This window comes from Protopterus annectens, chromosome 17.part0 (assembly GCF_019279795.1).
Source record: "Protopterus annectens isolate FY-2018-M chromosome 17.part0, PAN1.0, whole genome shotgun sequence".
NCBI classification, from domain to species: Eukaryota; Metazoa; Chordata; order Ceratodontiformes; family Protopteridae; genus Protopterus; species Protopterus annectens.
In genome coordinates this window covers 674,489,824-674,510,517 of record NC_056751.1, presented here as the reverse complement: position 1 = coordinate 674,510,517, position 20,694 = coordinate 674,489,824, and the positions used below count along the sequence as shown (strand labels likewise).

General features: G+C 41.6%; 1 protein-coding gene across 1 annotated transcript in view; it reads left to right on the top strand.

Annotated features, from left to right (window-relative positions):
* The first annotated feature begins 590 nt into the window (after positions 1 to 590).
* Positions 591 to 20,694, top strand: part of F11R (F11 receptor) — a 1,474,472-nt gene continuing 1,454,368 nt past the window's right edge. The window contains exon 1 of the mRNA XM_044059235.1: positions 591 to 872. Coding sequence (XP_043915170.1) covers positions 818 to 872 — 55 coding nt within the window. The 5' untranslated portion in view covers positions 591 to 817. The remainder of the gene's footprint in view (positions 873 to 20,694) is intronic.

Here is a 20,694-nt window from a genome sequence, read left to right as displayed (position 1 = left end):
ACAGTTTCCTTTTTTTTTTTGTTTCCTCATTGTTCTCATGAAAGTGAGACATACCTGTCAACTGTACAGATTTTCGCAGAATGTCCAGATTTTTGGCCTCATATTTTCTATCTGTTTTTCATAACATTGTGGTTTTCTGGGAAATTAATACTAAATCATTGAATATTGAAGTTAGAAAAGAATGACACATTTCAGTGTCAGACTTCATATCCTTCAGAAAACGTCATGCTAATACAAAAGCTGTTATATCAACTTTCAAAGTTTGTAAGAGCAATATTTAAAAATTGTCCCTACTTTTGGGCCTTTGTCCCACTTTTATCTACGGGTTTGTCCAGATTTCTTGCTCTAAAAGGTTGAGAGATATGTTCCGTGAGACTATTAGGATTTTATGCCATTTTCTGTCTCTTTTTTGGAATGTAATGGTTGAGTGGCACCTTTTTATTAATTACCGTTGTAGCAGCAACAATTGACTGATTCTGAATGGAAATAAAAAAAAACAAGACTTTATTTTTTGCTTTTCTGCCCCTTTCATCGAGTATAAGAGAAAAGAGAATCCAGACGCTTAAAAAGGAGTAGAACAACTAGATGCGTGCGTGAGTAGCAAGTGTAACTTCACCGACCAGTAACACTTTCCTATAAGTGGAGTGAGCTAATCAAGTTAACCCGTGAAGGGTGGTGGTTTCACCTGAGCAGGTAGGGCGGGTTACACAGGAGAACTTCCTGTTTCGGCACTTGTACGGTGAGGACTTGAGCTGCTGAAGTAGGTGGCTTTCCCACTAAGGACTGGAAAACATTTTCCACTGTGTGAAAGCTGATTATGGAGCTAAAATATTGTGGTTTGTTTGGATTTATCCTGTTGACCAGCTTAGCACGTAAGTAAGACTGCTTCGTTGTTTCTCCTGTTTCATTGTTAACGCATCTTGCTCTGTGGCTTTGAAGAGATGCGTCCAGGCTTCCATTTTCTTTTGTTTGTTTGTTTTTTTTAAGAAGAGCTGTCAGTTTTGATTTTATTCTGTTAAACAATAACACTGTAATATATCTAGAAGGTATTGCGAGCATTTAAATGCTGCATTTTCAGACGCAGTACAAACCGTCCATTTGTTGATTCATTTGAATTTAAGTAGGGTAGAGCAGTGCTTTTGTTTCCTAAGGCAAAGTGTTTTCAGATGCTGTTATTCTTTGTCAGAAGTTTTGTGATTCTTTCTGATTCTTATTCTTTGATATTTCACAATCAGCAAGGTGTGTGTACTTTTCTTAGACCTTTGGCTGTTAAATCAAGCTCTACCAGGAAAAGATGGTCTGTATCAACATTTGCATATGTCTGCTTGCTAAAAATGTTTGCTTTAATATTTTCGTATGGTCCCGACTATTTTATACAGATTTAATTTAAATCTTAGATAAGTTTCTACCATCAAATGTAAACCGTTGCTGAGTTTTACTTCCAAACTGTACTATTTGTGTTATGAATTTTTTTTTCGTTTAGACTATTTTTCTTTCTTCCTTCCTTGTTTCTAAATTTTGAATTTTTATTGGGTAAAATCTGTTTTGTAATTAACATTGTGGTACTAACAAAGGCGCTCTTAAACATGATTTTTTGCATATTTGCATGTAACCATAGGTTTAGTAGATCAATCGGATAATTTGCAATTAATCCCCTTGGAGGTGCCCCTTCACTCTTGTTGGCTACTTCAACGTGTATAACACTGTTGTTCAGCCAACACTTTTCCACACTGATATTGACTCGTATTCCTTCCATCCTCCTAAAGTTTGACACTTCCTTTCTTCTGTGTTTTACCAATTCCTTTAACTTTTCCTCTTCATCCATAAAGTTCCTTGTTTGTTGTTTTGTTCTATTTGTTATGGCATTTTGTTGACCTGTGTTTCTGCAGTTTCTTAATGTTCAGTGTGATTCATTCTAGGTATGAGTACAACCTCTCAGTCACTTCCTTATTAGTACTCACTGGTGGCATGCCTTCAAACTTCATTTGCAGTTTGGCTCACCTAGTGACCTGACCCTCCTTGGGTTATGCCCCATGTCCCTACCTGCTGCTACTGATTCTATTATGGAATGCTGTGCACACAGGCTGATATTGTTGTCCATTCTCAAGTCTCTTATGCTTGTTACAGGTACTTTAGCACACTAAACTGATTTGAACCTCCTTGGTTACTACCCTGTCTTTGGCCACTGTCGTAAGAACATTACATGTTCTGCCTTCCCCCTACAGCCAGCTTTGCTGTACCCAGTTCACCATCCTAGGTTGTACCCTGTGCTTTTTGGTTTCCCAACCAGCCTATGGTGATGGATTGTGCCAGGGGCCTTAAATATGTCTGGATAGATCACATCCAGTTGTGTTTTTTATTTATTTATTTTTGTTTCCCTTATCAGCTTCAGACATGAACCTGATCAGATTTTACTGGCATTGGATTGTGACCTGCAGTTTTCACAAGCATCTTTTCCCATGTGTTTTTTTTTTTCAGACCCTCCCCTCTGTATCTGTTCCATTCTAACACCACTGCAGTTACTCTATGGTGCGAGGTTCTATACTTTTCCACAAGGCTGGTCTCTCTCCCTTTTTTTGCTGTGAATAATGACTTAGCCTAGTATCAACCTATCTGCCCTAGGGCATTTATAAGCCTAGCCAGAGTGTGTTTGGCATTCGCCATCCTTTTAGATCTGTGACCTACTACACAGAGAGACAGTCAACTAAAGATGGCCCTTTTAAGGTTAGTTTATTGTGCCTCTGTCTAGTAGGGACACAGAAGAGATTCCAGGGTCATTGAGGGGCTCTGCCTAACATGGATTGGGATTTTGTTCCAGAGTGAGGGGAGCCTCTGGGATATGAATCTGTCCCTTCAGCATGTCCTATTTATTTCTGTGCTGAGTTTTAAGTCCCTGGAGTGTGTAGCTCTAAGGGATTTGGATTTCCTGAGGTGGAGCATGTCCATTAATTCTGGTTTGGACATGGCTTTATACGTCTGGCACAGATCGCCTCTGATTAGGCAGTAAGCAACTGAGTAGAGCTGGAGTTTCTTTAGCCTAACTGCATAGGTCATCTGTTTTGAGTCCCTTGATCCTCTAGGTGCGGTTCTTTTGGGGTCTTTCCAGTTGCTGCAGGTGTCTGGTAAGGTACATCCCAAATTGTATTAAATTATGGGCCTGATGAGTAGAGGGGCACAATGACCTCTCTTGATCTAGATGTGAACCCTTTCGTGATAAGGTGGGCTATATAGAAGGTCTTTCTAACCACTTTGGCAACGTGATTGTCAAAGGAGAGATTGCTGTCTACTTGGGTCCCCAAATCCCTAATTACTACTTCCGTACTTAATGGATTACCACCTATGTGGTAATTTGTGGGCACTTTGTTTTTCCCAAAGGGGATGACTATGCACTTTTTGGCATTTAGCTTTAGGCCATGGCTCTGGCACCAGTTATCCGTCTCTGTGAGACCCTTTTGGAGGATGCTTGTGTCAGTCGGCGAGTCAGTTATGGCACCCAGTTTGCAGTCATCTGCGAACTTGGTCAGCCATAGTCCTCCCGTGTTAGCCTGTCCCTCAGAGAAATGTATACCGAACAAGAGAGGTCCCAGGACTGAGCCTTGTGGGATGCCACTTGTAACTGGTTTAGAGTCTGACATGGCATTTGCAATTCTGACCATGTGGGTTCTATCCCTGAGCCAGTTTGCAACCCATCTTGTGACATAGGGGTTGATATTTAAGCTGGTGAGCTTATTTATGATGCCTGAGTGGGGTATTGTCGAAGGCTTTTGCGATGTCCAGGTAGGCTGTGTGGACTACCTCCCCTTCATCTATGGCCTTGGTGAATGCTTCAAAGTCGACCAGGTTCAAGAGGCAAGATCTGCCCTTAACAAAGCCGAATTGGGTAGGATCCAGTGTTTGGAGGTTCCCAATGTCTTCGTTTGAGTTCCATGATACGCTCCATAGCTTTGCAGACTAGGCTAGTCAGGCTTATAGGGCAATAGTTTCCGGGGTCCGGAGACTTGGAAGAACTTATCTGCTTCCACCCCCAACAGTTAAATCCTTTTTATGATTATCTTCATTCTCCCCACTTTTCAGTTGTTTCTAATATTCTGTAATTTTCATTTATTGTTGTACTATCTTTTGACATCCTGCGTCCTCTAGTTTCAGTCCTACTGACATCTCCATACAAAATACATGTTTACCTCTCATTGATCACTGGAGCAGTGAAGTGTGGTAATCTAAATTAGAACCAAAAAACATAGATTACAGTATCTCTGTACTTGCTGCTTTCAGTAATTCTCGAGTTGGTGTACTACATGCTATCGATCGTGTTTCTTTTTGACATCTTTCTGCTACAGAACAAGTTTGAATACAGTGATGCTTGATACTGAACTAAAATATGACTTCTGAGACCTAGACCGTTCCAACCTACTCCACAAAAATGTTTTTATTGTATACCTCGCACACTGGATACTGTGTCTGCATACCTCTCAACTGTCCAGAATTTGACAGGCTAAGTTCTTGGGAGATTACTTGGCTAACATCTCAAGAGCCTTTACAAGCCTAACTAATGTAGCCCAATTTTACCCAGTGTATGGTCCAGAGGGACCAGAGGATGGTATGGGTTTGTGCCTATTTCTTCAGTATTGCAGATCACACTTATCCATATAGGACATGGGCACCACCTCAGATGTACATTTATGATTCCCTATGCAGTGATCCAGACTGGTTTTGAAAAAGACCAACTCTGCCCCTCCTTTGAATTGGGCTTCCTGTTCATGGAAAGTTCACGTAAAGCAATCTTTGGGACATGCATCTGTTTCTCCACCATGTTCTCTTTGATTTACTGACTAAGTTGAGATCCTTATAGAGTGACTCGGAGATGTGTATCAGTTCCATCAAGGCTGGATTCCTGAGTGCTTTGTAGGTCAGGCATCAGTCACCCTTTTAATAGTCGATAGGAGACAAGAGTAAATGGAAAGGGCTTTCAGTCTGTCTGCATAGGACATATAGGACATGTTGTCAACACCCTTTATTTTTTTAGTGAGTAACTTCAGAGGTCATTCTAGCTGTTGTAAGTGCCTGGTCAGGAACAGTCTAAATGGTGCATTGTACTATCTTATTGGTCTAATCATGGTTGTGTATAGTGGGGTTATAATCTCCATGGCCACATAAAACTACTTCCTCACCACCGTGGACATGTGACAGTCAAAGTTGAGGCTACTGTCTACATGTGTATCTGGATTCCTTAACTCTTGAGTCTACTCTTGGAGATGTTTTAATGTTGTAGTTAGCAGGGGTACTTGATTTGCCAAAAGGTGTGATTAATGCATTCTTTGCATTTTAGTTTCAGGCTGCGGCTCTAACATCAGTCATTTGCCTGATAGGATATGGGGATTTAGTGATTGCCCCTAGTTTGCAGTTGACTGCAAACTTTGTCAACCAGAAGGCTGCCACATTATCCTTGGCATCAGAGAAGAATATTCTGAACCAGAGTGGTCCCAGCACTGAGCCCTGTGGTACACAACTAGTTGCTGTCCTCTTGCTGGAACTTGAATCACCCACTTTAGATAGTCAATTAGCTCAAGGACAAGACACGTAGTTAAAGTAGGGAGTTATGCCCAGTTTTGTGAGTTTACTTATAATACCTGAGTGGGGAGTTGTCAAATGCTTTGACCAGGTCACTGTAGGCAATGTACATTGTTTTGCCTTCCTTTGCAGACTTGATGACTTGCCCTTCACAAAGCTGAATTTGATTAGTTCCAGTGTTTGAAGACTGACTTTGTCTTTTCCAAGTCCATGATTATTCTTTCCATGGTCTTACAAACTAAACTAGTCAAGCTTATGCAGCTGGAATTTCCTGGGTTAGTTGACTGTACTCCCTTATACAGAGGGATGATCATAACTGTTCTCCACTCTCAGAACAAAGCCAGTCGGGAGGATGTGGATAAACAGAGATCCTACTGGACCTGATGGGTCTTGATTTAAGCTGAATTAAGAGGCAACCTAGTGTTTCTTTGGGCCCCATTAGTGCTGTGTGTTTAGCTTTAGAGAGTGCTGTGTCTACCTGTTCATTGATTGATTATGATTGGCAGAGGAGTGGAGTAGGGTATTTCTTGGGGGGGGGGGGGTGTTGGGAGGGGGATTGGATTGATGGCTAAGTTTTTAGTTTGAGCCAAATTTGTCTGACAGTAGATTTGTTGGATCTTTTGGCTGAGTATAGAAAATGCCATCTATAACTAATTCCACACATTGTTGGGTGTTGCCCTTAAGGTTGTGGACATAACTGAAAAATGCCTTATGGTTATCCTTGGCTTTTTGAGGCTGTTTTATTTTACCTCCGGGTCTGGTTTCAGAGATCTGAGTAGTTCCCTGATTTGCTTATTTATACTAATGAGGAACTGCTCTGTTGTGCACATTCCTTCTTGCTTCTCGACCAGGATTTTCTTTCTTTTTGTTGTACAGCCTGTTTAAACCAGAGGTCCACCAGTGTGGCTTGCTTTTTCTGTCTGACCTGGGTTTATTTTGGTTCAGTACTGCCATTTGTATAAAGTTGTTCATGTGGTCGTACAGGACTTGTGTGTTTTCTGGATTTGGGAGAGCTTGGAATCAAGCTGTGCTGTCATTTTAATAGGAGATAATTTCTTTTTTTAGAAAGTGTTTTTGGAATTCTTAAGTAAGTCTAGTTTTACCTTAATTTTCAGGGAGACTGCTTTGTGATCTGATCTTTCCAGTGAGGACATCACTCGTGTGCAGTGCTCTCCCGTATTTGATTACTGAATATGTTATGCTTGTTCTCCATGGTGGGAAAGCAAACCAGCTGCTCCAGGGTGTTTGATTTTGCAAAGTTAAGAAGTTTTTGGGCCTTTATGTTGGTGGCCATGTCTCCTAGTTAATGGATGAATAGTTAAAATCACCTATGAGTGTGGCATTGGGCTGGATGGTGAGTGATTTTAAAGTAACTCTAGGTATGATGTCTGGGTTTTCTGGTTCATGGATGGGGACTAGTAGCTAGCAAGAACATGGGGATGCATTTTTTTCACCATAGTTGGACATGGAGTATGTCATTGTTTAACTAGCTTTGAGGTGAGCTTATCCTTTTATGTAGGTAGATACACATCCGCCTTTCACTCTCTTTCATGTTCAGGTCGTGAATGTCATATTTTCCATGGCTTTATACCATGTTTTGCGTAAGTGCAGAGATGGTGTTCTGAAATGAGGAGAGCTTCTAAGGAGTGCAGTTTCTTGTTGAGATTCCTAGTTTTGAGCATGAATACCTTTACCTTGTCCTGAGTAGCACTTATGTTGCAAGGCTGGTCTGTTTGGCAGTGCATAAGAAAAAAATCCACTTTTGGGTAGACTTTCAGGCATTGGCAAAAAACATTAGAGGTGACAGGCAGAAGTGTGGACTGTTAACCATGTTCTCCTAGGCTGACAAATATTGGACCCGTTTGGAATGACATCAGTAGCTAAGCCAATGGCTGGGGTCCACCAGACTGGTTGTTCCATGGCATTTGAGTTTATGAACGGGTTAGGTGTTAGGGCTTGAGTAGTATTCCCAGTCTATGTCTTGCCTATGGTTAATTGCACCTGGATGGTCTCCGATGCATCGGCGTTGCCACCAACCTTGAGGTGTGGGTGTCCTTGGACACCCCTCCTTTCTTGGTGTTTTGGGGCGCCTTGATGCGTGCATCTTGAGATTGAGACTTTTAGTTTTTTCCTTTTTGGTGTTCTAGGGTGGTAGGTTTAGAATTTGAGCCTTGCCTAAAAAGGCACTATGGGGTGGCAGAGCCTTTGCCAATATCTGACAGGTGCAAGCCGTCCCTTGCAAGCTTGTCCAGCATGTCATCCCAGGCAGACAGACATTGGACCCCTTTGAATGACACCAGAATTTAAGCCAATTATTAAAGCTGATCATCTTATCACTGTATTGTGGCATTCTAGGTGAATACCTGCCTGGCCTTCTCCTTACTCAGTGAATCACCAATGACAAACTGTTTGACACTCTGACTGTGTGGTCTATGTAGTATGTCTTTGTGTGAGTATGTAAGTTGTGATGGTACCATGTGTGACTGGTCTTGCCAGTCCTATGTTGAGAGAGCTCAGCCCAATTGTAACATTGCCTCAATATTCCCAGGTTCACCAGTTGAGCTGGAGAGGACACTATTGTTAGTCTTATCATTTTGTCTGTATTGTGGCATCATCCTTGGAGACAGAGTGCTGCTCAATGTTAGGCTTATAACCTGTCTGTGACACAGATTCTGAGAGTTCAATCATGTCTCGCTTCATGTAGTCCATAGATGTATGTCTCTGGTCATTTATACCCACATGGAATATAACAAGTCATGCTGGTACTTGGGGGCAGGTGACCAGAGTGCTGCATCATTCAGTGGATCCTGGCCCCTGACTGGTAACTAACTGTAACCCTCTCGTTATCCACCCATGTAAGGGGGACATCTGTGTGTCTCACAATGGAGTCAGTGTTGGGTTGTGAAATGTTTCGCCTAATGGGTTCTGTAGTTGAGACATAATGAGATGTGGCTTTGTGTTGTGCTGGTGTCTCTTTGTGTACATGCAGAGTTTTTGAGGACTGTGCTTGAGAGGCCTTTTGAGGCTTGAATAGGTTACATATGAGCACCTCTGGATACATAGGTCCTTAGTGGGTGAGTGGTGTGTGCCAGTCAAACCAAGCAGAAACTTTGCGGTGTGAAGTTCACTCCTTTAAATATGTTGTGCATCTTGTTCATTAATAAAAATTGAACTGTAAAATACTGTGATTACCAACTAATCTGTCCTTACTTCTGCAGCTATTCTAGCCTGTGATGCTGCCCAGTGTCCAAACTATATGCTCTCTGAGCAGTGGTAGCCCTGGGTACTATGATAATGTACTGCAAGTCAATAAATCTGCACAAACTAGTTGCTTGAGTACTGTTGGACTGTAGTTTTTATAGAGAAATTTCTGGTGTTTGCCTATATACAAGGCACCAGTTGCCACTACTGCGCAAAGAGCAACTTTATGCAAACGTGTTGGTGGTTTTTCTTCTGGGTGTACTTGACACTAAGCCCTCAGGCCAATCAGAAAGCACACCTGAGCTTTCTGCTGGTAATTCCCAGCTCAGATGAGTGAAATCAGCACTGTTCTGCTACAAGTGTGCAGAGTTGGACTGTTCATGCAAAATGACTGGTTTGGAGCCCAGGTGTTGAGTAACAACGAACTGATGGCAGGCATTCAATTCGCTAGATACACTTTAATCTGTACATAACAGCTGCCCTTGCAGCATTTTGAAACGCAGCTTGAACTTTTGAAAAACCTGCAGAAAACAATTGGCGCAATAAACCTTTTTGCCTCAAAAAAATAAAAATTTTTGCATCTTTGTCTATAATTGCACTAAGATGTTCAGAGGTATTATATTGCCCCAACAAAACCAAACGGAACCACAACAAAAAACAAAACAAGAGGCAAGGAAATGAAGAATCCAAAAGCAGCAGCATTCTTAAAATTTATTGTCCGCTTTCATCCAGTAGACTTCATCAGAATTCTGATGAAGTCTATTGGATGAAAACTGCCTCCTTTGTGGTTTAGGTATTAGATTGCCCCAACTACAGCATTCTCATTTGGACCCCCCCCCAATGTTTTAGCATTGGCTGCCAAAATGCCCTATTGTCATTTTGAAAGTGGCAGTTGTTCATCAAATACTTTTTAATCCATCCACTTTAACAGATTGTATGATTTAAGTCCCATATGTATTGCATGATTGCATACTGTCAGTTTGTATGTCTTATGCAGGTAACTGATCTGAACTCTGTCCAGTTTAAGCTCATTACAAATGTTTCTTGACTGTGGCATGCATTAGCCTGATAGCTAATGTAGCTTGATAGTTTGACTACAAACTAATAGATATAGATATAGTATATTTTACAAAACTCTTAATTGAGACAAAGACCTGTAGGAATGGTTTGATTAACCCACGAGTGAGTAGTACATTGAAGAAGAATTTGCTGTAAGGTTGCCGTTTTTGTTAACAATACTGCAGTTTTTGGGAGGAATGAAAGGGGTTCCCCATCTTGAGCAGTTTTGCTTTCAGAAGGGATGTTTTTGGATGGCTGCAGCTGTTTTCCTGAAATGAACTTCTGTTTTAATGTGGTCTGAGAGCTCTTAATTTTGTCTTGGCAAACAAGTTATTTAGTCAGCTGACGCTTGCTATCCACTTGCCAGTAAAAAGCAGACAAAGTTGTAGCTGTGGTTTTAAGCATGTGTAACTTGTATGCATATTCTTTAAATGATACCTTTTTGTAAAAGGGGGAAGAGTATTTATTTAGTGTGTGAATTGTATATTAACTCTGTAGAAGTGCTGGTCTGCAGGTGATTTTTAGCCTTGACCAGGTCAAAAGCAGACATGCGGTGAATGAAAGCAGTGCAATATGTTAACAAAAGCTGTCAAACACAAAGTAGGTAAAACCGGAAACTATTCTGGAAATTTTAGGTTAAGCACTGACTTGCTTGCTGAAAAAGGTGGATAGTAAGCAATATGGGCTTCTACAGAATTGGCATTCAGCAAATGCCGTGGTAAGTTCTGTTAACGGTACAGCTGCAAGTAGAGGAAAAGATGAAATCAACCCGCTGTAAGAGGAGAGGTAGTTAAGGTGAAAGATGTTGATATGGAGAAATGGCAGAGGAAGATGGGGGGGGGGGGTATGAAGGGGAAGGAATGGGAAACTATTTTTGTGTGCAAGAATTGTAGCTTGAGTAGATGTGAAAAAAAAATGCTGCAAAGGAAGAGTGTAAAGATAATAATGGGGAATATCCAGAGCCTTAACTAGCATGGTGTAAAGAGGGACCGCTAGTAAGTGCAAGCTGTCAGTAGGTGTACTTGGCAGTGATTGATGTTGCAGTGTGTGGGAATATGCACCATAAATGAATGGTGCCGCTACTGCATTTGCAGTCGTGGCTGAAGTGAAGCACTTGATTAACAGTTTTTTTGCTGTAACAAGCTGCTTGCTTTTAGAGAAGAACCACCACCACTTCTGAAGACGATGACTTGCTTCTCCCTCCAATTCAGGGATCTGCATAGGATGCCTGATGTGCTAGGTACAGTTCAGGTAACATATCCGATGCTTAGCTGTACAAACTTTTAAATGAATTAGCATCTGGAAGCACTTTTTCACTGCTTTGTGTATGTATATTTTTTTCTGTGCAATTTTGGTACAACACTCAGAATTGTCTCAGGATGTATGCAGAGGATTTGATTGATCTACTACTTTGTGTTGGAGGGGGTAAAATTAATATTAGATGGATTCAAATTCATTATGTAGATTGTGTCATCAATGTATAGTACAGCTGACTTTTTTTATAGGGCAAATTATATATATATATATATATATATATATATATATATATATCTTTTTTTTTTTGGTATTTTTGTACAACTGTTGTTGTCCCCCCCCCCCCCCCAATGAAGTGGAGGGTTTATTTTATTGTGTAGGGTAGTAAGTTTTTTTGAGGGCAGAAGGTTATGTAACAGTCACTTTTTGTACTAGGTTTTGCATGATTGTTGACTTAACCTGATATGTAAAGTACAGGGCTTGACTCGAACCTCAGGTTATTGCCAAGGCTTAAAATGGCACCATGAACCTATTCTGAGGAGCTTTTGTAGGCGTAGGTCATGTCAGCACCTTCAAAAGCCCTTTTTAAGACTAATATATGTGCTGATACAAAAGTTACCTTAATCCACCATGGAGAAACTTGTGTGTAGTTACAGTTGGCATGTTGTACAACCTTTTAAAATCCATTTTGTTCAGTGAGTATACCATGTTTTATCATTTGTGTACAGAACCTTTTAGAAGATTCTACTAATGGGGCCAGGGAGGGGGGCAAACTGGGCCTGCGACTGTGACTAGTGGTACCCAATCCATATGTAGATGTACATTGCTGACGGACATGCTGGATGTTGTGGTAGGAGGAGAATGTCATTTTTAAGAGTGGGACTACAGCGTGATTTGTATAGGTATGTCTCTGGGTGGCAGATGGGAAAAGTGATGTTTGGGTTTAGAGATGGGAAGTGTGGATTGTGCATGTATGTGGGGGGGGCTGTTTTCCAGTTTTAGCACCACTTTTGCTGCGTTTCATAAAACGTGACTGAAGTAAAATATTGGTAATCTGAGGAGTCTCCGGATGTATGCAGAGGATTCGATTTTTCTACTAGTTAGTGTTAGAGGGGCAAAATCTGCATGTAAAGAGAATGGTGGCTCTTGCTGCAACGTTTAGCCACTTTGTCATTTTTGTATGGGAAGAAACTGCAAGTACTGAGGGGTTGAACCAGTCTGGAATTTGTTGAAATAATTGTACCGTAGCATTATCCATTCTGTCTTCAGGAATTTGATATTTGGTGTGTTTTTTTTTTATTATGGCTTGTCAGAATAGATGAGGTTTGGAGGATCTCTGGTTCATTGTTTCTAAGAATGGGTAGTGACAGTAATTTAATCCTGTAGTTCTGGTGACTTCGTTTTTTTTCCAAGCTTGGTAATTTGAGGGCTTATCTTATTTCTTTTCCAGGAACAGTTGTTAGTATATGCTCTTGCTTTCCTGCAGGCTAAGTTTTTTTGTTAAGAATTTCATTTTAAGGTATTCATGATATTCATGAAATTATCTGTAGTGTGTGTGTGTGTGTGTGTGTGTGTGTGTGTGTGTGTGTGTGTGTGTGTGTGTGTGTTTATGTATATATATATATATGTTCATAAGGTCAGTCTAAGCTAACTGCCCTTGAAGCAGCCATTGCAAGAGCAATTATCCCCCCTTGTGAGACTCAAACTCTGCACCTGTGTGTGTAAGACAACCACCACCTTATATATATATATATATATATATATATATATATATATATATATATATATATATATATGTGTGTGCATGTTGGAGTGTCATATCTTAAGCAATCCTTTTTTAAGTTAAAAAAGGTCTTTTTGTATAGGTTAGGCTGTGCAGCAGATGTGAGATGGTTTGGGGTAGCAATTAAGAGTTGTGGCTTCTTAGCCTATGGGCCAGATTCAGTAAAGCCTACACTGTGCACTGTTCTGAGTGCAGATAACACCAACATAAAGCACACCTTCTTTCTCCTAATTTTTAGTTTTCCTACTGGTATTCTTCCATCTTTAAATATTGACAGTAATTCATAAGTCCCCACAAATTGTAGACTACATGTGCACTCAATGTAATCTTTGGGGGACTAGAAAGTACAAAACGTGAAGAATTTTATTGAATATATATACTTGGTGTAGCTTTATTGAAGGGTATTTTATTTTCGTGACGCATGTGGGAGTAGGTGTATTAAAATGAGATTTGGTCAGCATAAATTTCTTTATCATTAAAAGAAGACTGAAAGAGTTCTTTTTTTTTTATCCCAATATGTGTTCAAGTTTTATACAATTGTGAAACATATACTGCCAGTCAGCTTTAACATTGTTTACATCTCCAGGATTCCCTGGCTTTATTAAACCTCAAATCAGCTTTATGTGGTATAATAAAGGTTCTACGTATGATCTTCCAAGAGAATATCCTCCACCTTAGCGATGAATTAGTTTTGAAGATTGGAGTATTTATCTTCACTTGGAGTTAATTCTAGTAGGTTTCTCTGACATATTGTTCTCAAGTACTTTATGTAATTTAGATTTCTTTTTTCCAGTTATATTTTGCTGTATTAGAATGAGTATATAGGTTGGAGACAGTGGTATTGACAAAGGCAGGAGTCTGAGCTTGACGTGGCAGAGTTGAGCACTGGGTGTGACGAGGATGGACAGGATTATAATTAAGTATATTAGAGGGTCAGCCCAAGTTGGAAGGTTTGGAGACCAAGCAAGAGAGGTAAGATTACGTTGGTTTGGACATGTGCTGAGGAGGGATGCAGAGTATATTGGGGAAAGATGCTAAAGATGAAGTTGCAGGTAACAGGAAAAGAGGGAGGCCTAAAATAAGGTTTATGGATGTGGTGAGAGAGGACATGCAGGTGGTTGGTGTGACAGAGCAAGATGCAGCGGTCAGGAAGAAATGGAAACAGTTGATCTGCTGTGGCGACCCCTAACAGGAGCAGCCGAAAGAAGAATGAGTAAATCCATGAATGTGGGGAAAGATTTTATAACTGTTGGTTGTATTACATCCAGTTACAAAGGTTTAGCAGAGAGCGTGGTCGACCTAAAATGTTGCAGTCGGCAGGGAACTGTTAATGTGATGCTCACTGTTGGGTGTAACTGTTACTTGCTTGATATGTGGAAGGACTCTGCTCAGACTGAGGCAGTAGTTGTGTTGGTTTAGTTTCAGTGCGTACCTCGTAAAACAGTCATTAGGGTAGCAGTGGGACGATGGGTTTTGTTGCGAGGGGAATAATGCATATGTAAGATGAGCAGTGTTCTTCCATGTAAGCTAGGAAAGCAGTTTGCTGCATTTTTGTGCTTATACCTGGGAACTGTAGGAGTACTGCAGCGAATACACTTTTTTTTTTTTGCTGGATTTGGGTAGCACGTTGTAATTGTGAGTACTGTCACAAGACAGTGGACCCCCTTATGTCTGTACTGAGTAAAAACTGAAATCTTCAGTGTGTGATGTTGTTGGATACAGTAGAACTCCCTAGTGTTGCATTCTATTAGGTGGCTGCCCCCCTGTATTCCACATCTGAGCGGATAGTATTGTAAGAATGCTGTACAACAAGGGAACAGAGCAATGCTGAATCTGTGTGCTGTCTTGTTTCCAGAACCTGATTGCCAGTGGTGTCAATTACCTCATCTTGTACAATTCAAGCCTATCGGCTAGGCCTGACGCAACCTTTCCTTTCTCTTCTGGGTAAGAAATACTTCTTGTTGAAACCTTTTTAACTTTGATTTATGAAATGGAGTGAGCGAAAGTCTGATGTTGCAGACTGACCTTCATGGACTATTTCTTGTGAAACCTAACCTTTTTTGACTACTTATTTTGAGGCCTGTTGTAACTCTGTTGTATATTCAGTATTCCAGTTTGGGATAGTTTGAGTGTTTTGTTTTTAGTGGTAATTTAAGTGCACATAACTAGCTTATTTTCTCTTGTTCATCCCAAATAGTTAGGACTCAGTACAGAATAAGTTGCATTTGTTTAAATGGAAAACCAGCTAACAAATATTTCTGTAATTTTGTTGTATTCAAAGTAAAGAAAATACTTTTTATTTTCAATTTTAAAATTTCATTGGGGCACTATATGTAATTATCCCTTTATTTCACTTTGCTGTATGACGCCTCTTTCTGTAGAATTAATTCCATCACTTTTACTTACCCAGTCCCCTTAAGACGCCAACCTGTACTCTCCTTCTCTCTCCTATCCACCATGTATTTCTTGTATTGTCTTCCCAGAGTCTAGAGCTGCATCTAGGCTGGTTACTGCCTTACAGAATGCCCCTCACTTTTGTACAGCTTCTGAAGTTTCTTGAAGGGGAGTTACAATTCTGTCAGAGTTGATGGGGTGAGGGGTGCTTCAGTTCAGTACATACAGAATTCCATAGTCTGGAGGAGGTGTGAGCAAAAAGCTTTATAGCTCCAGTTCAGAGACCATTTTAAAACATGGTGACTTAAGATTTTTTTTACGCTGCATCTCTTAACATCTCTTCATAACTCTTTCTAGCTTGTAGTTAAACTGTTTTAAGTTGCAGGAAATAGTTAAGCTAGCTCCTTGTTAACAGTTCCTAACACAAATGTTATTGGGGCTGCATTAATGATTACTGTTCAGCACCTCGGTGTTGGTTGCACCCAACACTGGCACTTGCTCACTAAAGCAATTTATATAAGTCCGCACTAAAAATTAAAAGCACTACACCCTCACTCCCCACTGGCCCTTGTTTTCAATTAAGGAATTCCCAATATTATTCTAGCATGTCCAAAGGTCAGTTGTCAATCTCCTCTCCGGTCCAGCTGGTGAATCTGTGAATCTTGAGGCAATGTTATAACTGCCTCATGTACACAGACAACCCTTTCCTCCTCCCACATAACACAAATACTTGCGAGAGATGCAGCTATTTAGCCAAACTGGAGGCTGAGCTCTCAACTCAGGACTGGCAAGACCAGACAAGAGGAGAAGGCAACTACACACACCACAAAACCAGCCTCACATAATGCTACCACACCACTGAATCAAACACATAAACACACAAAGACATACTCGGAGGCTCTGTGTAAAAAAATTTACCTAAACAGCAGAGGCCTCCAAAGCAGACACCCAAACAACTGCTACCTCAAAACACCCCACAAGCAACACATAAACCACAAAAGCAGTGTGCAAAGCAGTCACAGCCCTTAAGGCCAAATACAACACCAAACATACTTGTCATAGGTGACTCCATAGTCAGACACACTGACGTCCCACTCACCAAGGCTGAACAAGGAGAGGGTCACAGTAAGCTGCTAATCTGGCGCTAGAATCCGCCACACAACACAAGCACTCGGGTCACTCCACGGCAAGTACAAATATGACAGTCATTGTCCATGCTGGTGTGAACGACCTGAGACGTATCTCCCTGGACTACATGAAAAGAGACGTAGAGGAGCTCTCTGATTATGTAGCCCAGGCAGGTATGACCCTGAGCAGTATCCTTCACCAAGAATGATGCCACAATATAGAGACAAGATGATCAGCTTTAACAATTGGCTTAATGTCTGGTGTCATTCAAAGGGGATCCAGTGTCTGTCTGCCTGGGATGACATGCTTGACAAGCCACGCTGCTTCGCAAGGGACGGCTTGCACCTGTCACCCCTGGGATTCCGGATATTGGCTAAGGCTCTTGCCACCCCCATAGTGCCTTTTTTAGGCAAGGCTCAAATTCTAAACCTACCACCCTAGAAAACAAAAATGGGAAGAAACTGAGGGTAATGCTGCTCAATGCCAGAAGTCTAAATCTCAAAATGCACGCACTCGAGGCCCTTCTCAGTATGGAGAACATTGATGTCTGTGCTGTAACTGAAACCTGGTTCAAGGCTCCTGAGAGCACCCCGGCACTATTAGGTTTTACCTCCTATCATGCGTTCTGGCCCCAAAACCCAGACCACACCACAAAAGGAGGGGGTGTATCCATATTCATAAAGGATACCCACACCTCCAGGTTGGTGGCAACGCACTAAGCTCGAAACCATCCAGGTGCACCTAACCATAGGCAAAACTGCTCTACAAATTGTAGCATGCTACAGGCCACCCTCTCAAACTCAGGAACCCCACACAGCCTTCCTGAGGACACTGGAGGGTATAAATGTATCTCCAAACACCATCATATTGGGTGACTTCAACTACCCGAATATAGACTGGGAACATTACTCAAGCCCTAACTTTCTAGCCCAACGGTTCCTGGAGTTCATAAATTCAAATGCCATGGAACAGCTAGTCACTGTTCCCACGAGAGGAGAAAATATACTAGATCTCATTATCACAAACATGGGGACAAAATGCTCCACACCGGAAATATATCCCTCATTGGTGAGATCTGATCATAAACTAATCTCACTGGAAATCCACATCCCGCCCCCACCCCAAACAAGACCACAGTGAAGAACTTCTCTAAAGCAAACTTCACACTACTCAAGACTGGTGTGGTATCCTTCAAGGCCCCTGAGCCAGTGGAAACCACAACCCAAGCTGCGGAAGCCCTTACAAATGCCTTCTATGAACACCTCCAGGACTGCATGGATCAGGCAATCCCAAATAAAACCAAGACTCTTTCCACAAAGGGCAAACGTCCAGTCTGGTGGACCCCAGACATTAAAAAAACTTTACAATAAGAGGAGAAAGCTATTACATGATAGAACAAAATCCATAAAAGGGAAGTCACCCCTGATCATTATTAGTAAAAAAAAAAAAAAAAAAAAATATGAGCACTTATAAAATCAACTAAGGCCAATTTTGAGAGAAAAATTGCCATGGATTCAAAGGACAATCATAAGGCCTTTTTCAGCTATGTTAGGAACCTGGGTGGAAACTCCCAGATATGCTCAGAATTAGTCCAAAATGATACAAAAATCACTGAACCCACAGACATTGCCAACATACTGGCAGACAAGTTCAGTGCAAACTTCACCCCCTCTCCTCCCCTAAAGGAGAGAACTATCCCAGCGGAGTGTAGCCTCCCAGACATCTCAAATGCACAGGTGAAAGCTGCTCTCTCTAAAGCTAAAAACACAGCATCAATGGGACCGGATGGTGTCCCCGGCTGTGTGCTACATGAGCTAAATGAGGAATTAAACCCGCACATAAGGCAGCTGTTTAATCTCAGCCTTACCACAGGATATGTGCCCAAGGAGTGGCGTACGGCAACTGTGGTCCCACTCCACAAAGGCGGTGCCTCTACGGACCCTGGTAATTACTGCCCCATAAGCTTAACAAGTCTAGTCTGCAAAGCTGTGGAGAGGATCATAATGGAGCTCATAAACAAAGATATAGGGGACTTGTAGACATTGGACCCGACCCAGTTTGGCTTCAAGGGAAGATCATGCCTTTTGAACTTGGTCGACTTCTTCGAAACAGTCACCAAGGCCATTGATGAGGGAAAGGCAGTCCATACAGCCTACCTTGACCTTGCAAAGGCTTGACACAATACCCCACTCGGGTATTGTAGAAAAACTTACCAGCTTAAATGTAAACCCATATGTCACAAGATGGGTTGCAAACTGGCTTAAGGACAGAACCCACAGGGTTAGAGTTGCTGGCGCTATGTCAGACTCCAAGCCGGTCACAAGTGGTGTCCCACAGGGCTTGGTCCTTGGCCCTCTATTGTTCGGCATCTACTTCTCAGAAGTACAGGCCAACATGGGAGGACTTTGGCTGACAAAGTTTGCAGACGACTGCAAACTGGGCGCCATAGTGGGAAGTGCATCGGACACGGATATCCTTCAGAAGGGACTCATGGAAACAGATAGCTGGTGCCAGAGCCATGGCCTGAAGTTAAACGCCAAAAAATGTATAGTCATACCCTTCGGGAAAAACAAGGTAACCCCAAGCTACCATATAGGTGGCAATCCACTAAGCACTAAGCACAGAAGAGGTTATCAGGGACCTGGGGACCCAGGTTGACAGTGGCCTTTCTTTTGACACTCACGTTGCTAAAGTGGTTAGAAAGACCTTCTACATTGCCCACCTGATCATGAAGGGATTCACATCCAGATCTAGTGGGTCATTGTTCCCCTGTACTCTTCACTTATCAGACCAATGATAGAGTACAATGCCCCATTCGGGATGTATCTTACCCGACATCTGCAGCAATTGGAGAGACCCCAAAAGTTCCTCACCAAAAGGATAAAGGGACTCCAAAATCTGTCATATGCTGCCAGATTGAAGCGACTCCAGCTTTATTCAGTCGCATACCATCTGCTCCGAGGTGACATGTGCCTGAGATACAAGGCCATGTCCAACCCGGAATTAGTGGACATGCTCCACCTCAAAAAATCCAAATCCACCAAAACCACTAGAGCAAGCAACTTAAACCTTAGCACGGATATAGATAGGACGTGCTGGAGGGATAGATTTATCACTCTGAGACTCCCTATGCTGTGGAATAAAATCCCGGTCCATGTGAGGCAGAGCACCACGCTGGCTCTCTTCAAGAGAAATCTTTACCTGTGGATGGGAGATCGTAGGTTTACCCCGGGAATCCTCTCTGTGTCACTGCTGGACAGACACAACAAACTAATGGGCACAGTATTTTTTCATATAAGGGGTGGCGTAAGCCACAAAAATTTGGGCTAGGCTTATAAATGCCTTGGGGCAGATAGCCTAGTATAAAACTATGAACCCTGCAGACCCCCCTTCTTCCATCTTCCTGCCCTTTCTTTGGCATTGCTCGTTTTACGCATTCCATTTTCCCTTGCAGGGAAAATAATACATTGTACAGTCATGGCATTCAAGTGTCTCTGCTTTGTTCCCCAGTATTAACCTCCTTCAGTTGATTGCTATTTAAATTTGAGTATGTAGCCCTCGTAAAAATTCAGAATTTCTGATAGATTATTGGACGACTTCTTTTTGAAACAGTTAGTTTACTTGAGACTGGATTTTTCAAAAGCTGTGAATAAAGTTTTGTCATATTTCCATCATCGTTGCACCCCCCCCCCCCATTCTGGGTGTGCATATAGTGTGTGTGTGAATTTTGAGGAACTGTATAAAACTAGGAAGCAAAATCCTTGACAGTTCGATGTTCTGGTACTTTTTCTTGTCTGTCTTGAAATATGACGGGACTTTTTCACTGTTGCAATTCAAAGTGTCTGTCCATAGTTTCTGTGGACTGTCTATACCAGTTCCCACCACACTAACATTTGTGCAAGCTGTGAGCATTGTGATGTGGACTTTTTTTTTTTTCCTGGACTATCACTGAAACTTTATCTTAACCTCCCACTCCACAAAAAAGTCCGTAAAATGCCATTTCAAAATAAGTGGTGTAGAAGAGACCAGAGATGCATGGATTTACTTAGGAGGCTACTGTTTAATTTCCAGACAGTGAGAGCCTATTCTCACCACATTACAGTTGAGGATTGAGTTTACTGTCTTGTATTCACTATCATGTGAAAATGGAAACCTTTTATATGGCGCTTCTGTGATTATCAGTGTGTTACCACAGTGCAGCTGTTTTCTGTATTCACCTATGTTAGTGTTTCCCTACATGTTCTCTTGTACAAGTCTTCATTTAGCATGTGTTTCCTGGCGTTTGACTCCAGTAGAGCTTTGCCATG